This window comes from Schistocerca serialis, chromosome 1 (genome assembly GCF_023864345.2).
Source record: "Schistocerca serialis cubense isolate TAMUIC-IGC-003099 chromosome 1, iqSchSeri2.2, whole genome shotgun sequence".
In the NCBI taxonomy this organism is placed as follows: Eukaryota; Metazoa; Arthropoda; class Insecta; order Orthoptera; family Acrididae; genus Schistocerca; species Schistocerca serialis.
The window spans coordinates 499,125,913-499,149,260 of NC_064638.1; the positions used below are offsets into that span (position 1 = coordinate 499,125,913).

Consider the following 23,348-nt stretch of genomic DNA (forward strand, 5'->3'; position numbering starts at 1 on the left):
CAGCATGTACTGTTTCAGAAAAACTCTTAAACTGTATTTTCAGGAACACTGTTTTTACACAGTAAGTGAATATTTAAATGTTTGAATGTAATTTAAGTGACATAATGACATTGTATTGTATATTCTGTAAATGTATAACAAGCTGCACAGGACATCAAAGAAATTAACAACATGTACTGTTACAGAAAACCCTTAAACTATATTTTCAGGAACACTGTTTCTAAACAATAAGTGAATATTTAATTGTTTGAATGTAATTTAAGTGATAAATGTCATTGTATTTGTATAATCTGTAAATGCATATAAAAGTGTCAATGTATCTGCAAAAATCACTGTATCCAAACTGACAACATCCATACATTGCAAAATGTCTACGGATGGCTAATCAAATAAATAAATAAATAAATAAAGATTTTTCCAATTAAGAAATATCTTTGGATATTTATAGAAAGTGATTACACAAAGATAATCCTTTAAAAAAACCTTTATCACTGAACAAGTACACACCTGCCCTTTTGAAAATATCTTTTTTAAATCCTCTTTTCTTCCAGCAAACATATTTGGCATTAAAAATGTTAACAGCGACATAAGTTCCACTAAATTATTTTGCACTGGGGTGCCAGTCAACAATACTCTTCTCCTCGCCTTTCATGAAAAAAAAAAAGACAACACATAAAATATTATTTAAAATTATAACTGCATTAAAAAAAACATAAAAATATAAAACAATTTTGATTTAAAATAAAACAGTAGCTCTATGACATGCTGAAAATTAAACTGTGAACTTACATTTATCCTCATCAGTGTTTCAAATCGCTGAGTTGTCATATTTTTTAACATGTGACCTTCATCTAGTATGACATAGTTTACTTCTAACACTCGGAACAGTTTTTTCTCTTCAGGTGAACTGTTTAGGACTGTATACCTATGAAAATAACAAATATATTACTGACAGCATAGTATTTAGATAGAACCATCATCAGTACCTCATTTAATGATCTAAATGTTATTCTATTTTGTCAAGATGGTAGAATAATGAAAGCACCAACTATTACATGCTTACGTTGTTATTACAACATCAACGTCATCCATGCCGCCCTTGATCCACTTAACACGCATTAGTCTTCTTTCATCAGGATGTCCATAATAAACAGCAACACGTAAAGATGGACACCATCTTTCAAATTCATTGCTCCAATTATCTAGAAATTAATAGCAACATACACAAATAGGTGGATTATTAAATAATGTAATGATCTGCGAAATATAAATTATCAGCTTTTTTTTCTGCTACTTTCTGATCAACATGTTTTCTATCTCTCCAGTTTAAAAACAAAGGAGTCTAAAATGGTTGAATCTGTGTTCCGCTCACATAGAATGGTTTCCATAAAACAGGGAACAATTGCAACAATAATGAGGATTAAAAATTTGTTTTAGTCAAACTGTCCAGCAGATGATAAAGCATACAGAAAATTTATGTCCCAACTTACAGTCCTGGCTCTTCAGGTGGTTTCCATTCGGAATGGGCATTGGTATCAATGTCATACCTATATACCCATGTTTTGCCACCAATTATAACCTTTAGAAGTTCTGGGTTGTTGTCGATTTCATTCAGCAATTTCTGGGTGATGTCTATGTGACATCGTTTCTGGTCCAAATTCAACAGTTTTGGAACAAACTTTGCTGCTACACATTTCATGCCCAAAACATCTGAAAAAATTGCTGGGCATCAGCCAAAGGATACGCCAACAACATCAGCAACCTCTCTGATGCTGATTCGGCGATTTTCCAGAACCTTTTTCTTTACTTCTTCCATGTTGATTGATGTGCTAGGGCCTCCAGGTCATCACCTTCAGCATCTTCTCGGACCTCTTTGAAATGTTTGTAGGACTCGTAAACTCTTGTCTTACTGGTAGTAGATTCACCAAAATTCATGATCAATGTTTCAAATGCGGTGCTACACTTTACTCCATTTTGCAAATAAAATTTAATTCAAATCATGTGATCCACGAGTTTGGAAAGTAAAAATTTGATGAGCACTTGAAAGCACGTTTAACCTTTTCAGCTGTCAACAGTAAGCAAAATATTCAAAATAGTTGAAAACGTGCAAACATACATCGGATGTACCAACAAGATAAAAAAAATTGAAAATCGGATTTATAAAGTTCGCAAAATTAAAAAATTCTCTTCACTTTTGATAACACCTTGTGTGTTTAAAATTTGCATGATTAGTTAAGGATGGTAATAACACAAATAACAAATTACGGCTCTTCTGTTTTCATCATACGCTGCTGATAGAATGCATTCTTGCTCTGAGGTCCTTAAGGGGGGTAGGACGTCAAACGGGCCGACTTGGAGCAGGAGAGGCACCACAGGACATTTCAATTTCCACTGTCTATACTTTTACAAATAAATTCAGCATGACCAGGAAGGATTCAGAATTTACACTCATAGCAGTGGAAGTTCTAAAACATAATGAAGTAATTTTTTTTACGTGTGAAATTTCATCATTTTTTTCACTTACTAATGGCAGCATTTGTTGCTATAGGTACACATTTCTTCATAACTAAGAGAGATTCTTCAATGAATTTTCCACAGCATACAAACCATACTTAAAGGTGTATGAAACTCTAGAATTTTCCAAATCTATTAAAAACTGTGGTAAAAATTGAGGTAATTAACTATAAAATTTGTGTTTTTTCTAAACATGAAGTTTAAAAATATAACAGTTCATTCGTTTTTTTCATAAATTAAGTAAATTCTAGAGTTTCATACACCTGTGAGTATGGTATGTATGCTGTGCAAAATTCATCGAAGAAGCTCTCTAACTTATGAAGGAAAGTGTACCTACAGCAACAAATGCAGCCATTAGTAAGTGAAAAAATGATGAGATTTCGCACATAAAAAAAATTTATTTTGTTATGTTTTCGAACTTCCACTGCAATGAGTGTAAATCCTGAATCCTTCCTGGTGATGCTGACAAAGTTTTATGAATTTATTTGTAACAGTATAGACACTGGAAATTAAAATGTCCTGAGATGCCTCTCCTGCTCCAAGACGGCCCATTTGACGTCCTAACCCCTTAAATATTTTACTGTATCTATTTTGCAAACACACACTCTTATGCCTTATATTAATGTAGCACTATTATTATTAAAAGGTAGTTCAATATGAAAAAGGCATAAACTGACAGCCACATATCAATGCATAAAGTCACATTAAAGAAGTAATTGTATAACATAATGGTACAGACCCAGTTAAATGAACGACAGCTCATGGCGACAGTAGTCCAAAATTCTGAAAATGGGAACCCATCCCCTAACTAAGCTTCATCGGCTAAACTTCTGAGTGAGACACTTGTGCACTCCAGCTGACCTCTTCTTTCCTCTCCAGTGTCCCTAGATTTTCAAGTTTTATTCTTAGTAAGCTACCACAAAGTAGTCAGTCTTATTTTCCTTAGTTGCTCCTCCCTTTTTAACTACTCAATGACCCAAGCCAGATAGATAGATGTACTTGTTCAAGATTATAGACTTTTGTATTAAGAGTCATATGCAACTACATGCCCATGCACCTATGTGTGGACACAAGCATGCGAGCACGCACACATAAATAAGCACACAGGACAAAAAATTTACCACCCCCAAGGAGACACCACGCTAACATCATGTACCACCACCTCTAGCTTTGAGAACAACCTGAATCGTTGAAGAGAGTGGACAAGTTTTTACAGCTACACAACATACAGCTAAAGCTACTAAGTGATGATTACATCCCACAGAGCTACCAAATTGAGGTGATATTAATTGCTATATTTCACCTGCTGTTCCAAATAGCCCCAAAGATTTTCTATAGGATTGATTTAATGACTCAGTCTAGGTGCAACAGAATGCAAGAATGTTTGTCAAATCAGAAATTTATGCGCGTAGTCTATGAACACTGATGTCATCTTGAAAGACACGACTGTCCACAATATACTCACCGAGAATGTTGGAATAAACATCCTGGTTCAAGCCCATGATATCCTGAATAATGGCCCAAGTCACAGTATGAAAAACATCTCAAAAATACAACAGAAAAATCTCCAGCCCGAATTACACCCTCCACATACTGCAGGCTAAATGCCTCCTTTGGCTGCTGGTGCATTTGATGCTTTGTAGCATTTGAAAAAGAGGCAAAATCCTAACACAGTGGACCAAACAGCACGGTTCACCAGCTACCACCCACCGTTTGGCTCACGAAGATGAGCAGCTTTACATGCTGCTACGAGTAATGCCATTTTCCTAGGTTCCTGACCCAAAATGTCCACTGCATGCAATTTTCTTCGGAATGTTCACTCGGAAATTGGTTGCGATGGACCAGCTTTCACTGACAGCAGCAAGCCCTATCAGGTTTTAAATCTATTGAGTTTGACAAGGCATGACACTCTTCTCCAATTCCAGTCTGTTAGGATCATTTACAAGTTATGACACATGTGTCCAATCCTTGTCCACTGGGCTCGATCTTTGTCCATTAGGCTCCTTTCATGACCACTGTTCTTATACCATAACATATGGCTGTGAATGGTACACCATTCCTTGTACACACACTGGACAGTATGTGTTGATACACCAACAAAAAGGGCAACTTCACTTATGGTGTGTTCAGGGGCACACCCAAATCTAACAGGTCCTTTCCGCCATGTAGATCCACATTACTGCACTGATTCCATAAAATCGCATAGCACTTTCACACGACTACAATCCCATAATTTACTCCAGTTCTACACCATTTAGTGCTCTGAAGTGACCAGTTTGTTTTTCTTAGGAGGTGGCTTTTAAGGGGATGGCTAATATTTTGCCCAGCGAGCTAACAGAGATATCTATTTGTCTCACTTCTCATGGTCCCATAACTTCTTTTAATTTTCTAGTTATCCTGTTTGTCCTTATGACTTCCATTAACAGGCTTCACACTTTCTCAGTTTTACACCATTCCAACTCTTCTTTTATCATACTCAGAATACAACATAAAGGTGTCATCAAGTAGAAGGTTGGTTCGAACACCACAATGAGAGGCAAGGTCCTACTAGAGGCTGTATGCCATTGCATTCTGCACGGTGGCAGGTGTTCTGGCCTCTTCACACACTTATTTAGGGCCATCAAACTATCCTCTCTTGCATTTCTAAGATCTGAATTTGTACACATGTATATTAATGTCATTTCACAGCTGTAGTACACTGTCGTGCAAAGCGGGTAATGGGATGCTATGTACTGGCATGTACATGACTGGGAGTAGAATGTATGCATATTGTAATTCTGTTCATTTCGCATAGATGCGTGGGAACTTTTGGGCTGTGAGGAGCAGGAGGGGCGACATCTGGTCACTGGGAATTGCAGACAGAGCTCCGACACCGTGCTGGCAGCTTTCTCTTTTGATATCAGATCTCAGGGGCCAGAGCAACGAACACTCACTATTTTTACAATGGCTGGAGGCAGTTTTCTTACAAAATCCTCATGTTTTGGGCTGAAATGCACCAGCTCAGCACCATGGCTTTCCTATTGTCTGGGACATTTCAGAGAAGTGGTTACCAAATTCCACTGGATACCCAACAGAAAGGCACCACACAAAGCTGCAACCCAATTATCATATTCCGTTGGCCCGCCACCAAAAAGCTTCCCGCGCAAAGTCCTGACGGAGGCTACGGTAGGCAGCTCGACTGCTATATCAGCACACGTTTGCAGTAACCGTTGGGAAGGAATGGTACTGGTGCCAAGGTTGATAGAGTATGGTAGTGAGAGTTAAGACAAATTTGTTGTAAGGTCATAATTGGTGATGATTGGCTGAGTACTCTGTTGCCCTTGCAGCAAAATAATTTTGTTCACAGTTTCAACTGTCTGGCCCCTGGAACAAACACTTAGCGGATTTTTTTTTTTTTTGCTTCAATCATTCTCCAAGGTAATGGCCAACCACAATTAGCAGCTGTCATCAGCAAGCTACCTTACATCATACAGTAGGGTTTTGGTTGATTTTTCAGCTACCCAAAATTAGAACTGAGGTTTCTCAGTGGTGGCATTCTTAGAACCCCTTTGCCTCCTTAGGTGGGATTCTGGTACAACATCCGAATACCCACTTGTTAATTGATATTAAACATTTCACTTGTTCTTTTTGCTCCCACTTCTCAAAATACAGAAGCACACTAGATTCCATGCAGTGTCATCTGTACTAGATTCTTGCCGAAACTTCTATCAAGTGAGGATTATTTACAAGTTTGGTTTCCATTAACATACATGATTGATAAATTTTGTGTTCCATTTAAAGAGTAAATCTACAGGACAGCATTTGTCTGCTGAACAGTCACATTCATGGGTGTGATTCACATAACATCATGATTCTGCCCCCTAACTTATTGGTGTGGTTTGGTAATCTCATTCAGTTCTGAATTCTGACACGGAGTAAGATGAGGTTGTTAGGTGACGCAAAGAGCACACTCCATTGAGGATAATGCAGATTCCACTGAGCTACCCCGTAGGGAACCTACTGAAGCCATTGTAACAATCCAGAACCCGTTACAACCAAACTGGTCAGTCAGTCGGTGCTAGGATAATAACACACGAAACTCCAGAGTTGTATCCCCAGTTAATGGTACTGCATATGAACTTCCACAGGATCTTATTTTAGCTTTTCTTAGAGAAATGGAAAGAAAAAGAGAGGAAGTGGATAAAAGATGGGAAGAGACAGAAAAGAGAATTGATGCAAATTTCGAAGACTTTACTAAACGGATTTTCACTGAAATTAGTGAACTTGGGGGAAAGCTGTAGAAAATATAGAAGCAAAACAAGCTGCAATTGGCACTAAAAAGAGACACACGTTAAGCTAAATTGGAAGTGGCAGGAGCCAAGAATATCGCTATCACTGCAGCCAGAAGAGCTAAGCAAGTGAATCAAACAGCAAATCAGAACACAAAAACCTTCACCAGTTGACCAAGAGAATGTGAGGTCATGGTTGAGCACATTCGAGTAATGCCTTAAAAATAGAGGACTGAGTGGCTCACCTTGAGCAGGTGTTCAAAACAGGCACTGTAATGGAAGATGTACGGGAGTTTGTATGGTTATGTGTGTCACGGTCAGTTCAATCTTTACCAACAAGTTCCTGGTCCTGGTCAAGCGGTGGCCTGCACAATTCAAACACAGACGCAATCAATGTGTTCTTGGAGCTCCATTCCTAGCAGATGTGAGCAACACCAGACATGCTTAAGTAATTCAGGTTCATATGACGGTCGCTGTAGACATGTTTTAGCGCGTCATGTCAAACCTGTTTAAATATCGGAGTCCGTAAGAGGTTCAAGTGCAGAAGGGACACCCAGCAGCCTTTCAGATGACTTAACCTGCCAGCTCAGAGGGGCTTTACTGTTGAAAAGGGCACCAAAGCAGATGTCTGCAGATTGGGGATTTTGCTCACCCAGGAGTGTTCAGACATGGCATGCTCGAGCATGAATGCTCAGGATGGGCAGGCTGTGGCCGAATGAGGTGCCAAATGAGGAGAGGATGGCAGAGGCAGTCCAGTTTGGCATGCTCGTCGTTCTCCTGTTGTGACTGCTGTAGTATCTTGCTACAAACTTCCAGCAGCTGAATTTAGTCATGCCACAGACATTATATATCTGTATGGTTGTGTCTTATCGCTACATAATTATAGTCCATATGAGAGAAAGGCTTGCATCAAACAACACAGAAAATTTTGAAACAGTTAAAAGTTTCAGAGGAAAATTAACTAACTACCAGCCTTTGTGATGATGGTCGTCTTGGAATGAAAACTTACATTGCTCCACTTTCATACCACATCCTAATAATGCCACTGGTTTCAGATGATTAATTCTCCATTATTGATAAAGAACATTGTGCTAGGCATATATTTTATTTATAGTAAATAGTAATTGCTGCCACATCAAGTCACAACATGAACACTCTTTTAGTATTTTTGATTGAACGGATTGGTGGAAGAAAGTACCAACCTCTAAGAGCATTATTTGCGGTTTTGCAAATAATATGTTTGGTAAAATTCAAAGCCAAAGACATAAATATGATACGACTAAACAATTAATATTGCAGAGAGCACTTTTTAGTGGTGCATATGGAAATTAATGTAGCAGGCCTGTGGTGAACTAAAAAACACATAAGATAAAGTGATCATTCTAATCAAAACTAAACTGTGAGTTAGCACTTTTTTCCATTGATCCCTTCGACTGATTGGATATTTCAACAGGCAAATAAGAAATTCTTACCTAGAGTTGAGGAAGGTACTATTATTAAGTGAGGAACATTTTGTGCGATCCCAAGTTTCTTGAGATGTGCTAGGAATGCAATTATTTGGACAGTTTTTCCAAGTCCCATTTCATCAGCCAAAATTCCATTGACCTTCTGATTGTGTAGAACCATTAACCAGTTTAGGCCAACCATCTGATAAGCTGTTAGCTTGAGACTGCAACAATGAATTAAAGTTATTACCTGACAAGTCAATCTTGGAGTTATTCTAACACAAAATTCCATTTAAAAAGAAGCATATGCTTCACTGAGAAGCTAATTCATCAGAATAACACAGGTACATCACTGAGAACTGAAGCTATTACCAACTGTGCCAAAATATGCTTCTGCCTGCTGTACGAATTAAATAAAATTCACCCCCCTTTTAAACTAACAAAGTTCAAAACTAATTACCTGTTCACACAACCTCATTTGAGCATGGGCTATCACCTGAGTATAGATTGATTAAAAATTTTCAGTTTAAAATTGGTAGTTAACTCATAACCTTTTTATTTTTTATGTTGATCATTATACCAATAGATTTTAAGTACAATCCTTTTTCTATATTGTACTAAGCAAGAAAGGAAATACACATATGAACCAAAACATTATGACGACCTGCTTAATAGTGTGTCAGTCAGCCTTTGGAAGCGGCAATTCTGTAAATTTTGAGTCACTGATTTGTATATGCAGAGTTGTCACTCAATAGCACGCCAAATGTGTTCCAACAGTCCCATAGAAGCTCATGTGACTGTCCCGTACAATAATACTGCTCCCAATCACCTGTATCAGAGTAACTGTACACGTTCTGAGCAGCCATTTACCTGGATGATGGTGTTGGCATATCTGGAAGCAACCCCTTATGTACATGTACCAAGAAATCTGATTTTCTATCAGGCAACATATTTCTATTGACCTATCAGTCCAATCTCAATGATTTCACACCCACAGCAATCATAATTGAGAATGTCGTTGGGGTAACATGGGAATATGTAGGTGTCATTTGCTGCAGAACCCTATGTTCAAATGTGAGTGAATTCGTAAGGGACCAAACTGATCAGGTCATTGGTCCCTAGACTTACACTAATTAAACTAACTTAGACTAAGAACAACACACACACACATGCCCGAGGGAGGACTCAAACATCCGGCGGGAGGGATTGCGCAATCTGTGACATGGTATCTCTAACTGAGCAGCCCCTATGTTCAATAATGAGTGCTGAACACTGTGCTCTGAAACACTTCAGCTCATGCCAGCACTGTATTCTGGCTTTAGAACTGTTACTGATCCCATTTTACAGTGTGGGTAAGCCTCTGAGCTCTACAAATGTGACGCACTGTTGACATCTAACATCTTGTCGCCTACTCGTGGTTTCACAGTCCCCCAACTATAGAATCCAAAAAAATGTGTAACATGATCTTGTTCTACATTCCTTGTGCAACCAGCAAGGGTACAACCACACACAAATAAATAAAGAACTTTATTCATCCAAATACTGTATTTTAAGTCGTTACACAAGTCACGAAGAAGAAACTATGAACTATTGTAATCTGTTAGAACTATTTGGAAACATGTTGTTGTTGTTGTTGTTGTTGTTGTGGTCTTCAGTCCTGAGACTGGTTTGATGCAGCTCTCCATGCTACTCTATCCTGTGCAAGCTTCTTCATCTCCCAGTACCTACTGCAACCTACATCCTTCTGAATCTGCTTAGTGTATTCATCTCTTGGTCTCCCTCTACGATTTTTACCCTCCACGCTGCCCTCCAATGCTAAATTTGTGATCCCATGATGCCTCAAAACATGTCCTACCAACCGATCCCTTCTTCTAGTCAAGTTGTGCCACAAACTTCTCTTCTCCCCAATCCTATTCAATACCTCCTCATTAGTTACGTGTCCTACCCACCTTATTTTCAGCATTCTTCTGTAGCACCACATTTCAAAAGCTTCTATTCTCTTCTTGTCCAAACTGGTTATCGTCCATGTTTCACTTCCATACATGGCTACACTCCATACAAATACTTTCAGAAACGACTTCCTGACACTTAAATCTATCCTTGATGTTAACAAATTTCTCTTCTGCAGAAACGATTTCCTGGCCATTGCCAGTCTACATTTTATATCCTCTCTACTTCGACCATCATCAGTTATTTTGCTCCCCAAATAGCAAAACTCCTTTACTGCTTTAAGTGTCTCATTTCCTAATCTAATCCCCTCAGCATCACCCGATTTAATTTGACTACATTCCATTATCCTCGTTTTGCTTTTGTTGATGTTCATCTTATATCCTCCTTTCAAGACACTGTCCATTCTGTTCAACTGCTCTTCCAAGTCCTTTGCTGTCTCTGACAGAATTACAATGTCATCGGCGAACCTCAAAGTTTTTACTTCTTCTCCATGAATTTTAATACCTACTCCGAATTTTTCTTTTGTTTCCTTTACTGCTTGCTCAATATACAGATTGAATAACATCGGGGAGAGGCTACAACCCTGTCTCACTCCTTTCCCAACCACTGCTTCCCTTTCATGTCACTCGACTCTTATAACTGCCATCTGGTTTCTGTACAAATTGTAAATAGCCTTTCGCTCCCTGTATTTTACCCCTGCCACCTTCAGAGACTATTCCAGTTAACGTTGTCAAAAGCTTTCTCTAAGTCTACAAATGCTAGAAACGTAGGTTTGCCTTTTCTTAATCTTTCTTCTAAGATAAGTCGTAAGGTTAGTATTGCCTCACGTGTTCCAACATTTCTACGGAATCCAAACTGATCTTCCCCGAGGTCCGCTTCTACCAGTTTTTCCATTCGTCTGTAAAGAATTCGTGTTAGTATTTTGCAGCTGTGACTTATTAAACTGATAGTTCGGTAATTTTCACATCTGTCAACACCTGCTTTCTTTGGGATTGGAATTATTATATTCTTCTTGAAGTCTGTGGGTATTTCGCCTGTCTCATACATCTTGCTCACCAGATGGTAGAGTTTTGTCATGACTGGCTCTCCCAAGGCCATCAGTAGTTCTATTGGAATGTTGTCTACTCCCGGGGGCTTATTTCGACTCAGGTCTTTCAGTGCTCTGTCAAACTCTTCACGCAGTATCTTATCTCCCATTTCATCTTCATCTACATCCTCTTCCATTTCCATAATATTGTCCTCAAGTACATCGCCCTTGTATAAACCCTCTATATACTCCTTCCACCTTTCTGCCTTCCCTTCTTTGCTTAGAACTGGGTTGCCATCTGAGCTCTTGATATTCATACAAGTGGTTCTCATTCTCTCCAAAGGTCTCTTTAATTCTCCTGTAGGCACTATCTATCTTACCCCTAGTGAGACAAGCCTCTACATCCTTACATTTGTCCTCTAGCCATCCCTGCTTAGCCATTTTGCACTTCCTGTCGATCTCATTTTTGAGACGTTTGTATTCCTTTTTGCCTGCTTCATTTACTGCATTTTTATATTTTCTCCTTTCATCAATTAAATTCAATATTTCTTCTGTTACCCAAGGATTTCTATTAGCCCTCATCTTTTTACCTACTTGATCCTCTGCTGCCTTCACTACTTCATCCCTCAGACCTACCCTTCTTCTTCTACTGTATTTCTTTCCCCCATTCCTGTCAATTGTTCCCGTCAATTGTTCCCTTATGCTCTCCCCGAAACTCTGTACAACCTCTGGTTCTTTCAGTTTATCCAGGTCCCATCTCCTTAAATTCCCGCCTTTTTGCAGTTTCTTCAGTTTCAATCTGCAGCTCATAACCAATAGATTGTGGTCAGAATCCACATCTGCCCCTGGAAATGTCTTACAATTTAAAACCTGGTTCCTTAATCTCTGTCTTACCATTATGTAATCTATCTGATACCTTTTAGTATCTCCAGGATTCTTCCAGGTATACAACCTTCTTTCATGATTCTTGAACCAAGTGTTAGCTATGATTAAGTTATGCTCTGTGCAAAATTCTACAAGGCGGCTTCCTCTTTCATTTCTTCCCCCCAATCCATATTCACCTACTATGTTTCCTTCTCTCCCTTTTCCTACTGACGAATTCCAGTCACCCATGACTATTAAATTTTCGTCTCCCTTCACTACCTGAATAATTTCTTTTATCTCGTCATCCATGTCATCAATTTCTTCATCATCTGCAGAGCTAGTTGGCATATAAACTTGTACCACTGTAGTAGGCATGGGCTTTGTGTCTATCTTGGCCACAATAATGCGTTCACTATGCTGTTTATAGTAGCTAACCCGCACTCCTATTTTTTTATTCATATTAAACCTACTCCTGCATTACCCCTATTTGATTTTGTATTTATAACCCTGTAATCACCTGACCAAAAGTCTTGTTCCTCCTGCCACCGAACTTCACTAATTCCCACTATATCTAACTTTAACCTATCCATTTCCCTTTTTAAATTTTCTAACCTACCTGCCCGATTAAGGGATCTGACATTCCACGCTCCGATCCGTAGAATGCCAGTTTTCTTTCTCCTGATAACGACGTCCTCTTGAGTAGTCCCCGCCCGGAGATCCGAATGGGGGACTATTTTACCTCCGGAATATTTTACCCAAGAGGACACCATCATCATTTAATCATACAGTAAAGCTGCAAGTCCTCGGGAGAAATTACGGCTGTAGTTTCCCCTTCTTTCAGCCGTTCGCAGTACCAGCACAGCAAGGCCGCTTTGGTTAATGTTACAAGGCCAGATCAGTCAATCATCCAGACTGTTGCCCCTGCAACTACTGAGAAGGCTGCTGCCCCTCTTCAGGAACCACATGTTTGTCTGGCCTCTCAACAGATACCCCTCTGTTGTGGTTGCACCTACGGTACGGCCATCTGTATCGCTGAGGCACGCAAGCCTCCCCACCAACGGCAAGGTCCATGGTTCATGGGGGGGATTTGGAAACATAGCATTTTCATTTATTTCACTATCTCCCGACTTACAATGAGTTGAAAAATTGATTGCACGACTTATGTTCACAGTTCTTGGGTTCCAAAATATCTAACTTTCTTGTGATGTTCTGGTAAACTTTCAGAGACAATGCAATAGAATCAAGAGGCAAAAACCGCAACAAAATAAAATAAGGAACCTTTGTCCAGAAAAACCTATATCAAAACACAGAAGCCAAAAGGTTTCTGATACCTTATGAAAGACAACAAAGCCCTGTAAGTAATCACTAAGAAACTAGGCAGCGCTATTTACATGTCCAAGCACATGACAAACTGCTGTCAGCTCCTGCCAAGCACTTCATCAGTTATGGACTTCAGTTTTAGGTCTAGTCTATCTGGTAGTGGAATATTGTGCATTGGTTTGTCTCAACAGTACTCACACTAGTTGGACAGATGTCCAACTGAATCAAACTATGCACCACATAACAGACATAATAAAGGTGGCCCCATCCTATTGGCTACCTGCACTAAGCAAAATAGCTCCTGAAACTTCGTGGAAGATTAAAACTATGTGCCAGACTAAGACTGAAACTCTGTACCCTTGCGTTTTGCAGGCAAGTGCTCTACCAACTGAGCTACCCAAGCAGGATGCATGAGCCATCATCACAGCTTTACTTCCATCAGTACCTCATTCCCTTCATTCCAAAATTCACAGAAGTTCTCCTTCTCAGGGAAAACTCCACTGTAGAGTGAAAAATGCATTCTGGAAAATAGGTCCTCTCCATGTGTGACAGGGGCAATCACTCATTAATGAACTCAAAAAGATCGAGAACAACCATCTTCTACAAATTCATGATGGCATCCTCGGCAGCGAGAGAACAAGACTGAACTCTAGCGTCAACCCCTAAAATGTGCAACAGTTTTGGGTGAAAATTTGATTCAGCTTCTATGATCTCTGGAAATAGTGGACCAAACAGTCACTCTCTGCCTTTAATAATATGCCTTGCCTCACCACCACACAATCTGGATTTGACAAGCATTACAAAATCTGGGCTACTCTAAATAGAACATGAACAAATGGTAGCAGCTGTACTGACTCACTGTATCAACTCTCCCAAGTGCGACTGTGACGCAGCTAGGCAAACTGTAAAACATACAGTTGAAAATTACCCACTGACAGCTTTCTCTAGAGACTGCTCCAAATTCTTGCATGCTACCAAAAAGGTGGTAGAATACATTAATAACATGGGTATTTGGCTGAGGATATTTTAATACGTTTTATGGTTATATATATTTGGTGTATTTGTATATCCTTCTTTTCTTTCTATATAGCCTGCACGTCTTATATGCATTCTTAATGTCCATACTGTAGACTCTTTACGAGTAATTACAGGGTGTATACGTGGACGAGGAAAAAAAATTCCCGGATTTTTCCCGGATTTACAGGTTAAAAATACACTTTCTCCCAGATGAAAATATACTTTTACGTGTTAAGTAACAGTATACTTTTCCTCAGAACTGTAAAACTTACCAATGAGCTTCTGTAAGCCAATCGTAGCTCATGTTCAGCGATCTCGCCAGCCAATGACAATGGGTATTCAGAGCATAGGACATGTGATATGGTCAGCCAATAACATCACTGTTAAGTAGTGTGAACACACAAACAGGAAAAGGTAATGGTTTAAATTAATATACGAGGGCAGTTCAATAAGTAATGCAACACATTTTTTTTCTCGGCCAATTTTGGTTGAAAAAAACCGGAAATTTCTTGTGGAATATTTTCAAACATTCCCGCTTCGTCTCGTATAGTTTCATTGACTTCCGGCAGGTGGCAGCGCTGTACGGAGCTGTTAAAATGGTGTCTGTAACGGATGTGCGTTGCAAACAACGGGCAGTGATCGAGTTTCTTTTGGCGGAAAACCAGGGCATCTCAGATATTCATAGGCGCTTGCAGAATGTCTACGGTGATCTGGCAGTGGACAAAAGCACGGTGAGTCGTTGGGCAAAGCGTGTGTCATCATCGCCGCAAGGTCAAGCAAGACTGTCTGATCTCCCGCGTGCGGGCCGGCCGTGCACAGCTGTGACTCCTGCAATGGAGGAGCGTGCGAACACACTCGTTCGAGATGATCGACGGATCACCATCAAACAACTCAGTGCTCAACTTGACATCTCTGTTGGTAGTGCTGTCACAATTGTTCACCAGTTGGGATATTCAAAGGTTTGTTCCCGCTGGGTCCCTCGTTGTCTAACAGAACACCATAAAGAGCAAAGGAGAACCATCTGTGCGAAATTGCTTGCTCGTCATGTGGCTGAGGGTGACAATTTATTGTCAAAGATTGTTACAGGCGATGAAACATGGGTTCATCACTTCGAACCTGAAACAAAACGGCAATCAATGGAGTGGCGCCACACCCACTCCCCTACCAAGAAAAAGTTTAAAGCCATACCCTCAGCCGGTAAAGTCATGGTTACAGTCTTCTGGGACGCTGAAGGGGTTATTCTGTTCGATGTCCTTCCCCATGGTCAAACAATCAACTCTGAAGTGTATTGTGCTACTCTTCAGAAACTGAAGAAATGACTTCAGCGTGTTCGTAGGCACAAAAATCTGAACGAACTTCTCCTTCTTCATGACAACGCAAGACCTCACACAAGTCTTCGCACCCGAGAGGAGCTCACAAAACTTCAGTGGACTGTTCTTCCTCATGCACCCTACAGCCCCGATCTCGTACCGTCGGATTTCCACATGTTTGGCCCAATGAAGGACGCAATCCGTGGGAGGCACTACACGGATGATGAAGAAGTTATTGATGCAGTACGACGTTGGCTCCGACATCGACCAGTGGAATGGTACCGTGCAGGCATACAGGCCCTCATTTCAAGGTGGCGTAAGGCCGTAGCATTGAATGGAGATTACGTTGAAAAATAGTGTTGTGTAGCTAAAAGATTGGGGAATAACCTGGTGTATTTCAATGCTGAATAAAACAACCCCTGTTTCAGAAAAAAAATGTGTTGCATTACTTATTGAACTGCCCTCGTACATAGTGTTGCTACAAGAAAAGAAACACTTTTACGTATAATATTGGTCTCTCAGATCAATAAACTGCAAGAGAAGCTAAGCTTTCACACATAATGTTGATCTTTTTTGCACGTGTTCCACTTTAAGATACATCTCACAAATGTATCAGTAAAATTTTTAACATCGGCATAAATGTCTGATCTTCTGGGCTCGAAAATATTCTAAATGGTTGTCCTCAAAGATTTGATTTTTGAATGAGAGTCAAACGCACTGTGTTTTAAGAAACTCATCAGATATTCACGCACAGAGTTCACCTAGGGTAAAAGGAAATTTACTTTGAAAGTAACGCTTTCCAAACAACCATTCGGAATATTTTCCCACGACCTGTTAGAAATATATTCGTTTCAACAGTTGCCAAAGAGCGCCAGATAACAGGCGTCGCCGTGCTTGCGCAGCTACGATGACGTAGGAAACCTGTACGTTCGTATGTGTAAAACATTAAAAGATCTTACATTATGTCATAAAAGAAACAAGACATTAGAGAAACTTCCTGGGAGATTAAAACTGTGTGCCCGACGGAGACTCGAACTCGGGACCTTTGCCTTTCGTGGGCAAGTGCTCTACCATCTGAGCTACCGAAGCACGACTCACGCCCGGTACTCAAAGCTTTACTTCTGCCAGTATCTCGTCTTCTACCTTCCAAACTCTCAGTCGGGCGCACAGTTTTAATCTGCCAGGAAGTTTCATATCAGCGTACACTCTGCTGCAGAGTGAAAATCTCATTCTGGAAACATCCCCCAGGCTGTGGCTAAGCCATGTCTCCGCAGTATCCTTTCTTTCAGGAGTGCTAGTTCTGCAAGGGTCGCAGGAGAGCTTCTGTAAAATTTGGAAGGTAGGAGACGAGATACAGGCAGAAGTAAAGCTGTGAGTACCGGGCGTGAGTCGTGCTTCGGTAGCTCAGATGGTAGAGCACTTGCCCGCGAAAGGCAAAGGTCCCGAGTTCGAGTCTCGGTCGGGCACACAGCTTTAATGTGCCAGGAAGTTTCATATCAGTGCACACTCCGCTGCAGAGTGAAAATCTCATTCTGAAGACATTAGAGGATACTCCAAGAGCATGGGAATTCTGTGAACTATACTAAAATGCATCATTCGGCTTAAAGTGCACATTCATGTGGTCAAATTCATATGTAAATTTTCTTGGAGTACCAGTACTGTATTATCTCATGTTTGGTTCTTTATCAAGGCACAATGCCATACGTGCTAGAAGATGTAAACGTGAACTTGAAATGCAGTACACAGTTGAAACTAGCCAATAGTATGGAACTAAACACTTCGTTTCAAATAAATTGACTACCTCAGCAGAAAAGAAAGTCAAATTTCTTTAACAAAACAACAAAAATAACTTCATTGCTCTGCAAGGCGATTAATGCTTGACTGTCAGAAAGGTGGAAATAAAACCAAATCTGAAACTAATTACATATTTTGGCCTTCCGTAATGATGTGAATGTATTTTAATTCACTTGATAGCTCCCGGCCTCAGAAGTCCGTTTTGTTTTCATTTGACGTGAGAGCAATAAACGAAGAGGAAACAGCAAAATCACTTAACGTAAACACGGGTCACGTGGACACTACCACCTCCCCACTACAACTCAGACTGCTCTGTGCATCAAGTCTGGATCTACGATATTTCCGAACTGGGGCAATATTAGATAGTGGCGCTCCCCCTCCCTCGAGCTTTGTGGTAGGACGCCAAAAATTCAAAAAAACCGACGTTTCAAAAATATCTTCATTTTGTAGAGCACATCTTTCTGAAGAGTCTGATACATAAAACATATATGTTCGTGAGAAACTTAACACATGTTACTTGGTCTTAAGTGTGCCAAAGTGCAGTGCCACGCCTCTTCACACAACATTCTTCCATCGCTCGTCTCTGATTTCGCTCTGTGGAATTCAGACACGTAATATTTTGTAATGGGTGCTATCAAACTATATTCACGCCAGTGGAAATTACAATGTCCTGTGGTGCCTCTCCTGCTTCCAGTCGGCCAGTTTGACATCCTGCCCCTCTTTTAAAAAATCTCGCAATTAATACTGGATGGGGTTATTTGTAACTGGCAGAAAAGAACTCTTCAGAAAATTTGCAGTCTTTACTGCCTATTAGCTAATAAATTGCTGTTTTGTGTGATATAAAATTAAATAGAGGGTACATAAAATGAGTAAAGACAAGAGACAATCAAGACAGTACACATTTCTTCAATCCTTAAGCCCTGCCTTTTTTTCTCTCTAATATTGCCACAGCTTTATATAGAGTACTTTCCTTTCTGGGAAAGAATCTATTACCTCATCAAAGTTCGTCAACATTCTGCTACATGAAGAAACGAAATGTCGTTGTCTAATATTAGAAAAGTTGTTAATACAAATTGTACCCAGACTGGTGTGGTTTCTCAATCTGATTACGTGTATTTTGTCACTGCTAGATGAAATGAAATAGGCCTGTCCAATATTGCAGCAACTGTTACACACACCAAATAAACGAGACTGTTTTAGCATAAATGGTCATTTTTACAACACGACAGAATGCCTATGCAAATGCAAATGCAATATCAAATGCCTATTAGGCCTACTACAAGAAAAAGTTTTATGTTACGAAATAGTTTCACATTTCATTCATACTCTCTCGCTTCTGAAGCATGAGACCGAAAAGTAGTAGTGCGAAATTTTTAAAAAATTTGGAATCTTCATATTTTTCTCTAATTTGTGTGGGTCCCCGTTTCTTCTCCTTCCTCGTTTTAACAGACAATCTTGTCAGCACTAATTCTGTAACTATTCCTGCCAGTGTCAACACTTATTCTTTGGTTAGTTTCAATAATCCTGCCACAATCACTGGTTTAGCTACCCCGCATTTATTCTCCGGTTACGTGTTATTACGTGTTCGTACAACGCGTTTTCCGCGCTACTCCCAGAATAGAATTTTAGAGGCTGCTCGCCAGGGACTGTATAACTGGCCCTTAGTGGTGTAGTGGTCTGGTCACAAATTTTCCGTCAAAATTTCATTTTCTCGAATACACGGAGGAGACGATACGCAATCATTGTAGCATGTTATTCCTGTTAGTTGTTTATTTCCACTCTGGTAGTCTGAATTTATTTCGCTAGTAGTTATAACAACGCTGACCATTTGCAAACCCTATCAACCACATAAACAGCGATTGGCATTCACCCGTTCGGCTTTATTCCGCTCAGCTCGTATAGACCCGTCCCCTTTTCTCTGCAAGAAAGTTTATTTTTAGGTGTGACTGGGATTCTGCTGGCAGAGATATCACATACACTATGCACGCATTCAAAAATCAACTTACGATTCTTTCAGAAATCAACTTAGAATTTGTTTTAAAATGTTCAAAAACCAGCAAGGATGCGTTCAAAATCATATGAGTAATTGATAGACCAATGTGTGCTGGACGCTAGGCGCTTTGTGAAACAAGGTCTTTTTCCTCAATAATATGAATTTGACGCCCTTCCCCCCAAAACTGCTGCCCGAGGCAGTACCCAGGTTTGCTCCCGCCCCCTAGTTCCGGGCCTGTTGCACATACGTGGATCTGGCAGCTTAGACGCACCAGTAAAATTTTTCTGGACAGCATCTGGCTGCTTGCTGCTATGAGCACTGTTTTTTGTTGTTGTATACGGTGCACTTCCTTTGCAACTTAAGTTTTATTTTCGTTTTTTTCTCTCCTTCGTTGTTTATTGCTGCAGTATTATTCTGCAGTAGCGAGATACAGTAATAGTCTTTGTCAGAGTATTGGTTCTTACCAGTCGAAGTTACAAAATTTAACTGACAACTAAAACAATGAAAAATTCCCGGAATTCTAAAAAATCCCCAGGTTTTTCCCGGTTTTCTCCCGGATGAAAAAATTCCCGGGTTTTTCCCGGATCTCCCGGGTCATATACACCCTGAATTAATTCATGTGATGTACAGTGCCCTATGCTAAGCAAATAAATGGACACCATATACCTCATTAAATCATTTACGTCCACCCCAATTATAAAACAAGATTTATGTTGTTTCACTGTAGTTTTATGCAGTCTGAATAAAAATCTAACTTTCTCTTCAAAATAACTGTTATCTCCTAATATTATCTGATCCCAATAAAAAAGCAGAATCTATGGAGATATCCTGAGCCATGACCATATCGCCACGGCATCGTCTAATAGACATCTGAAAACCTGCCAAACATGAAGAGGGTTCGTGAAATGTTAAATACATACTCTCACAGAAGAACATGAAGAATCGCAGATGGATTGCAACAGTAAAGTTCACTGAAACAACAGAGGGTAATCCTAACATCCTAATGCCTTCCATCAGTGGTTATAAATGCGGTGATTTGAGTAGAATCCCTTGTGCAAAACATCACATCAGAGAGTGAACAAACCTAGGAAAAATCAAAAAAATCAAAGTCAACATTAAGAAAAGATATAAAATTAAAGATTAAAATGATGCTAATCAAATTCATCTTTTGTAACTTTATCATCAGAGAAGAAATATGTGAAGGGCAGACTGTTACCATCAAGTTATACGATGACATGAAAGACCACCTTCCCAAAAGTGAAGAGCTTGAAATCCAATTTGTGTTAAAGCAAGACTTGGGTTCTGCTTTATGACAAATCTCCAGTGTATCCTTTGATGAACTCAGGAGACAACTCTCTTCACTCATCATCAGCGGGCATCTTTCTTTTCCACTGCAGAAAGAGTCCTATTCTGATACTTGAAAGGTAGTGACCAACTACATGCCAAAAGAAGACATCAAAAATGTGTTCAAGGGCCACAGTATGAGCGAAAGCAAGTACTGGTAGGGAGGGTGATTCTACAGCAAATTTCTGTACACTCACACAAGTTTCTTTTCACTAGTTTAATTACAAACCATATGGGAAAGTTAATCCAATGACAATAGTGTGTTTAGAAAAACTCGTCAAAGAACAAGAGTGGCAGGATGTTTACAGTTCCAATAACATAGATGACAAATATAATGCTTTCCTTAACACATTTCCCAGGCTCTTTAAGAGTTGCTTTCCATTAGAATGTTCTAAACGTGGTACTAGCAGTAAAAGGCACTCTGGGTGGCTGACTAGTGGGATAAGGATATCATGTAGAACAAAGCGGGAATCATATTGAAATGTTAGAAGTAGTTATAATCAAGGTACAGTAGCACATTTCAAAGAGTATTGTAAGGTGCTTAAAAGTGGTATTAGGAAGGCAAAGTGTATGTAGTATGCAAATAGAATACCTAATTCACAGGATAAAATTAAAACCATACGGTCAGCAGTGTCTGGCCAGCAGCACAAGGTCGACGATATAAAGTCAGTTCACAGTAAAAATATTTCTGTTACTAATAAATATGACATATGTACAGTATTTAGCAAACATTTTCTGAGGATTGCTGGTGAATTAGATAAAAATTTAGTCTCTACAGGGAATCGTATAACTTTCTTGGCAAATGCCTTTCCAAGATTGATGTATGAAATACTCCTCCGTGATACAGACAAGGGGGAGATTGAGTTAACAATTAAATCACTGAACACTAAGGACTCTCATGGATATGTTGGAGTGCGTAGCAGAATATTAAAGTACTATGCTGCACATGTTAGTCCTGTTAGCCATATTTGTAATTTTTCCTTTAGGTATGTTCAGTTTCTTGAACGATTCAAGCCGCTTTATAGAAAGGGATAATGTAGACAATTTTAGACCTATTCCTATGCCATTAGCGTTTTCTAAAGTTATTGAAAAGGCTATGTATGTAAGAATAATTGATCATTTAATATCACATAATTTGCTATCAAATGTACAGTTCAGCTTTAAAAGTCATGTAACAACTGAAAATGCGATATTCTCTTTTCTCTTTAAGGTACTGAATGAATTAAACAAAAAGTTTCAAATGCTAGGCACATTTTTTGATTTAACTAAGACGTTTGATTGTGTTAATCTCAAAATATTGCTCCAGAAGTTGGACCATTATGGAATACAGGGAGTAGCTCACAACTGGTTCACCACTTACTTGAACAACAGACAGCAAAATGACATTATTCACAGTGTTGAGAATGGCTGTGATGTAGGGTCTGCGTGGGATACAATCAACCTAACGAAGGTTAGGTGGACGGCGGAAAACAGGAGGAGGAAATAAGACGACAGAAAAGACTTCGAAATGCAACAGTGACAATAACAAACGTAACCTTCGTAACCTCTTAGTTCATCCCTACGAAATCCGCAAACCACCTTCCCCACCCTCTGGCTCCTACCCTTGTAACTGCCCCCGGTGCGAAGCCTGTCCCATGCACCCTCCCACCACCACCTACTCCAGTCCTGTAACCCGGAAGGTGTACACGATCAAAAGGCAGAGCCACGTGTGAAAGCACCCACGTGATTTACCAACTGACCTGTCTACACTGTGAAGCCTTCTATGTGGGAATGACCAGCAACAAACTGTCCATTCGCATGAATGGACACAGGCAGACAGTGTTTGTTGGTAATGAGGATCACCCTGTGGCTAAACATGCCTTGGTGCACGGCCAGCACATCTTGGCACAGTGTTACACCGTCCGGGTTATCTGGATACTTCCTGCTAACATCAACCTGTCAGAACTCCGGAGATGGGAACTTGCCCTTCGGCATATTCTCTCTTCTCGCTATCCGCCAGGCCTCAATCTCCGCTAATTTCTAATTTCAATTTGCCGCCGCTCATACCTCACCTGTCTTTCAACAACATCTTTGCCTCTGTACTTCCGCCTCGACTGACATCTCTGCCCAAACTCTTTGCCTTTACAAATGACTGCTTGTGTCTGTGTATGTGCGGATGGATATATGTGTGTGTGTGTGTGTGTATGTGTGTGTGTGTGTATACCTGTCCTTTTTTGCCCCTAAGGTAAGTCTTTCCGCTCCCGGGATTGGAATGACTCCTTACCCTCTCCCTTAAAACCCACATCCTTTCGTCTTTCCCTCTCCTTCCCTCTTTCCTGATGAAGCAACCGTTTGTTGCGAAAGCTTGAATTTTGTGTGTATGTTTGTGTTTGTTTGCGTGTTTATCGACCTGCCAGCACTTTCGTTTGGTAAGTCACATCATCTTTGTTTTTAGATATATTTTTCCCACGTGGAACGTTTCCCTCTATTATATTCAACTAAGAGTTAAGTTTTACATGACCA

The 23,348-nt window shown here is 39.9% G+C and overlaps 1 protein-coding gene across 3 annotated transcripts in view; it reads right to left on the minus strand.

The window, feature by feature from the left end:
- LOC126474037 (SWI/SNF-related matrix-associated actin-dependent regulator of chromatin subfamily A containing DEAD/H box 1 homolog) overlaps nucleotides 1–23,348 on the minus strand; it is a 182,422-nt gene that overhangs the window by 56,297 nt on the left and 102,777 nt on the right. For all 3 annotated transcript variants that reach the window (XM_050101456.1, XM_050101462.1, XM_050101448.1), the window contains exons 8-11: nucleotides 8,255–8,451; nucleotides 1,064–1,202; nucleotides 790–925; nucleotides 508–645 (exon numbers count right to left, since the gene is read on the minus strand). In XM_050101456.1, the coding sequence (XP_049957413.1) occupies nucleotides 508–645; nucleotides 790–925; nucleotides 1,064–1,202; nucleotides 8,255–8,451 (610 nt within the window). The remainder of the gene's footprint in view (nucleotides 1–507; nucleotides 646–789; nucleotides 926–1,063; nucleotides 1,203–8,254; nucleotides 8,452–23,348) is intronic.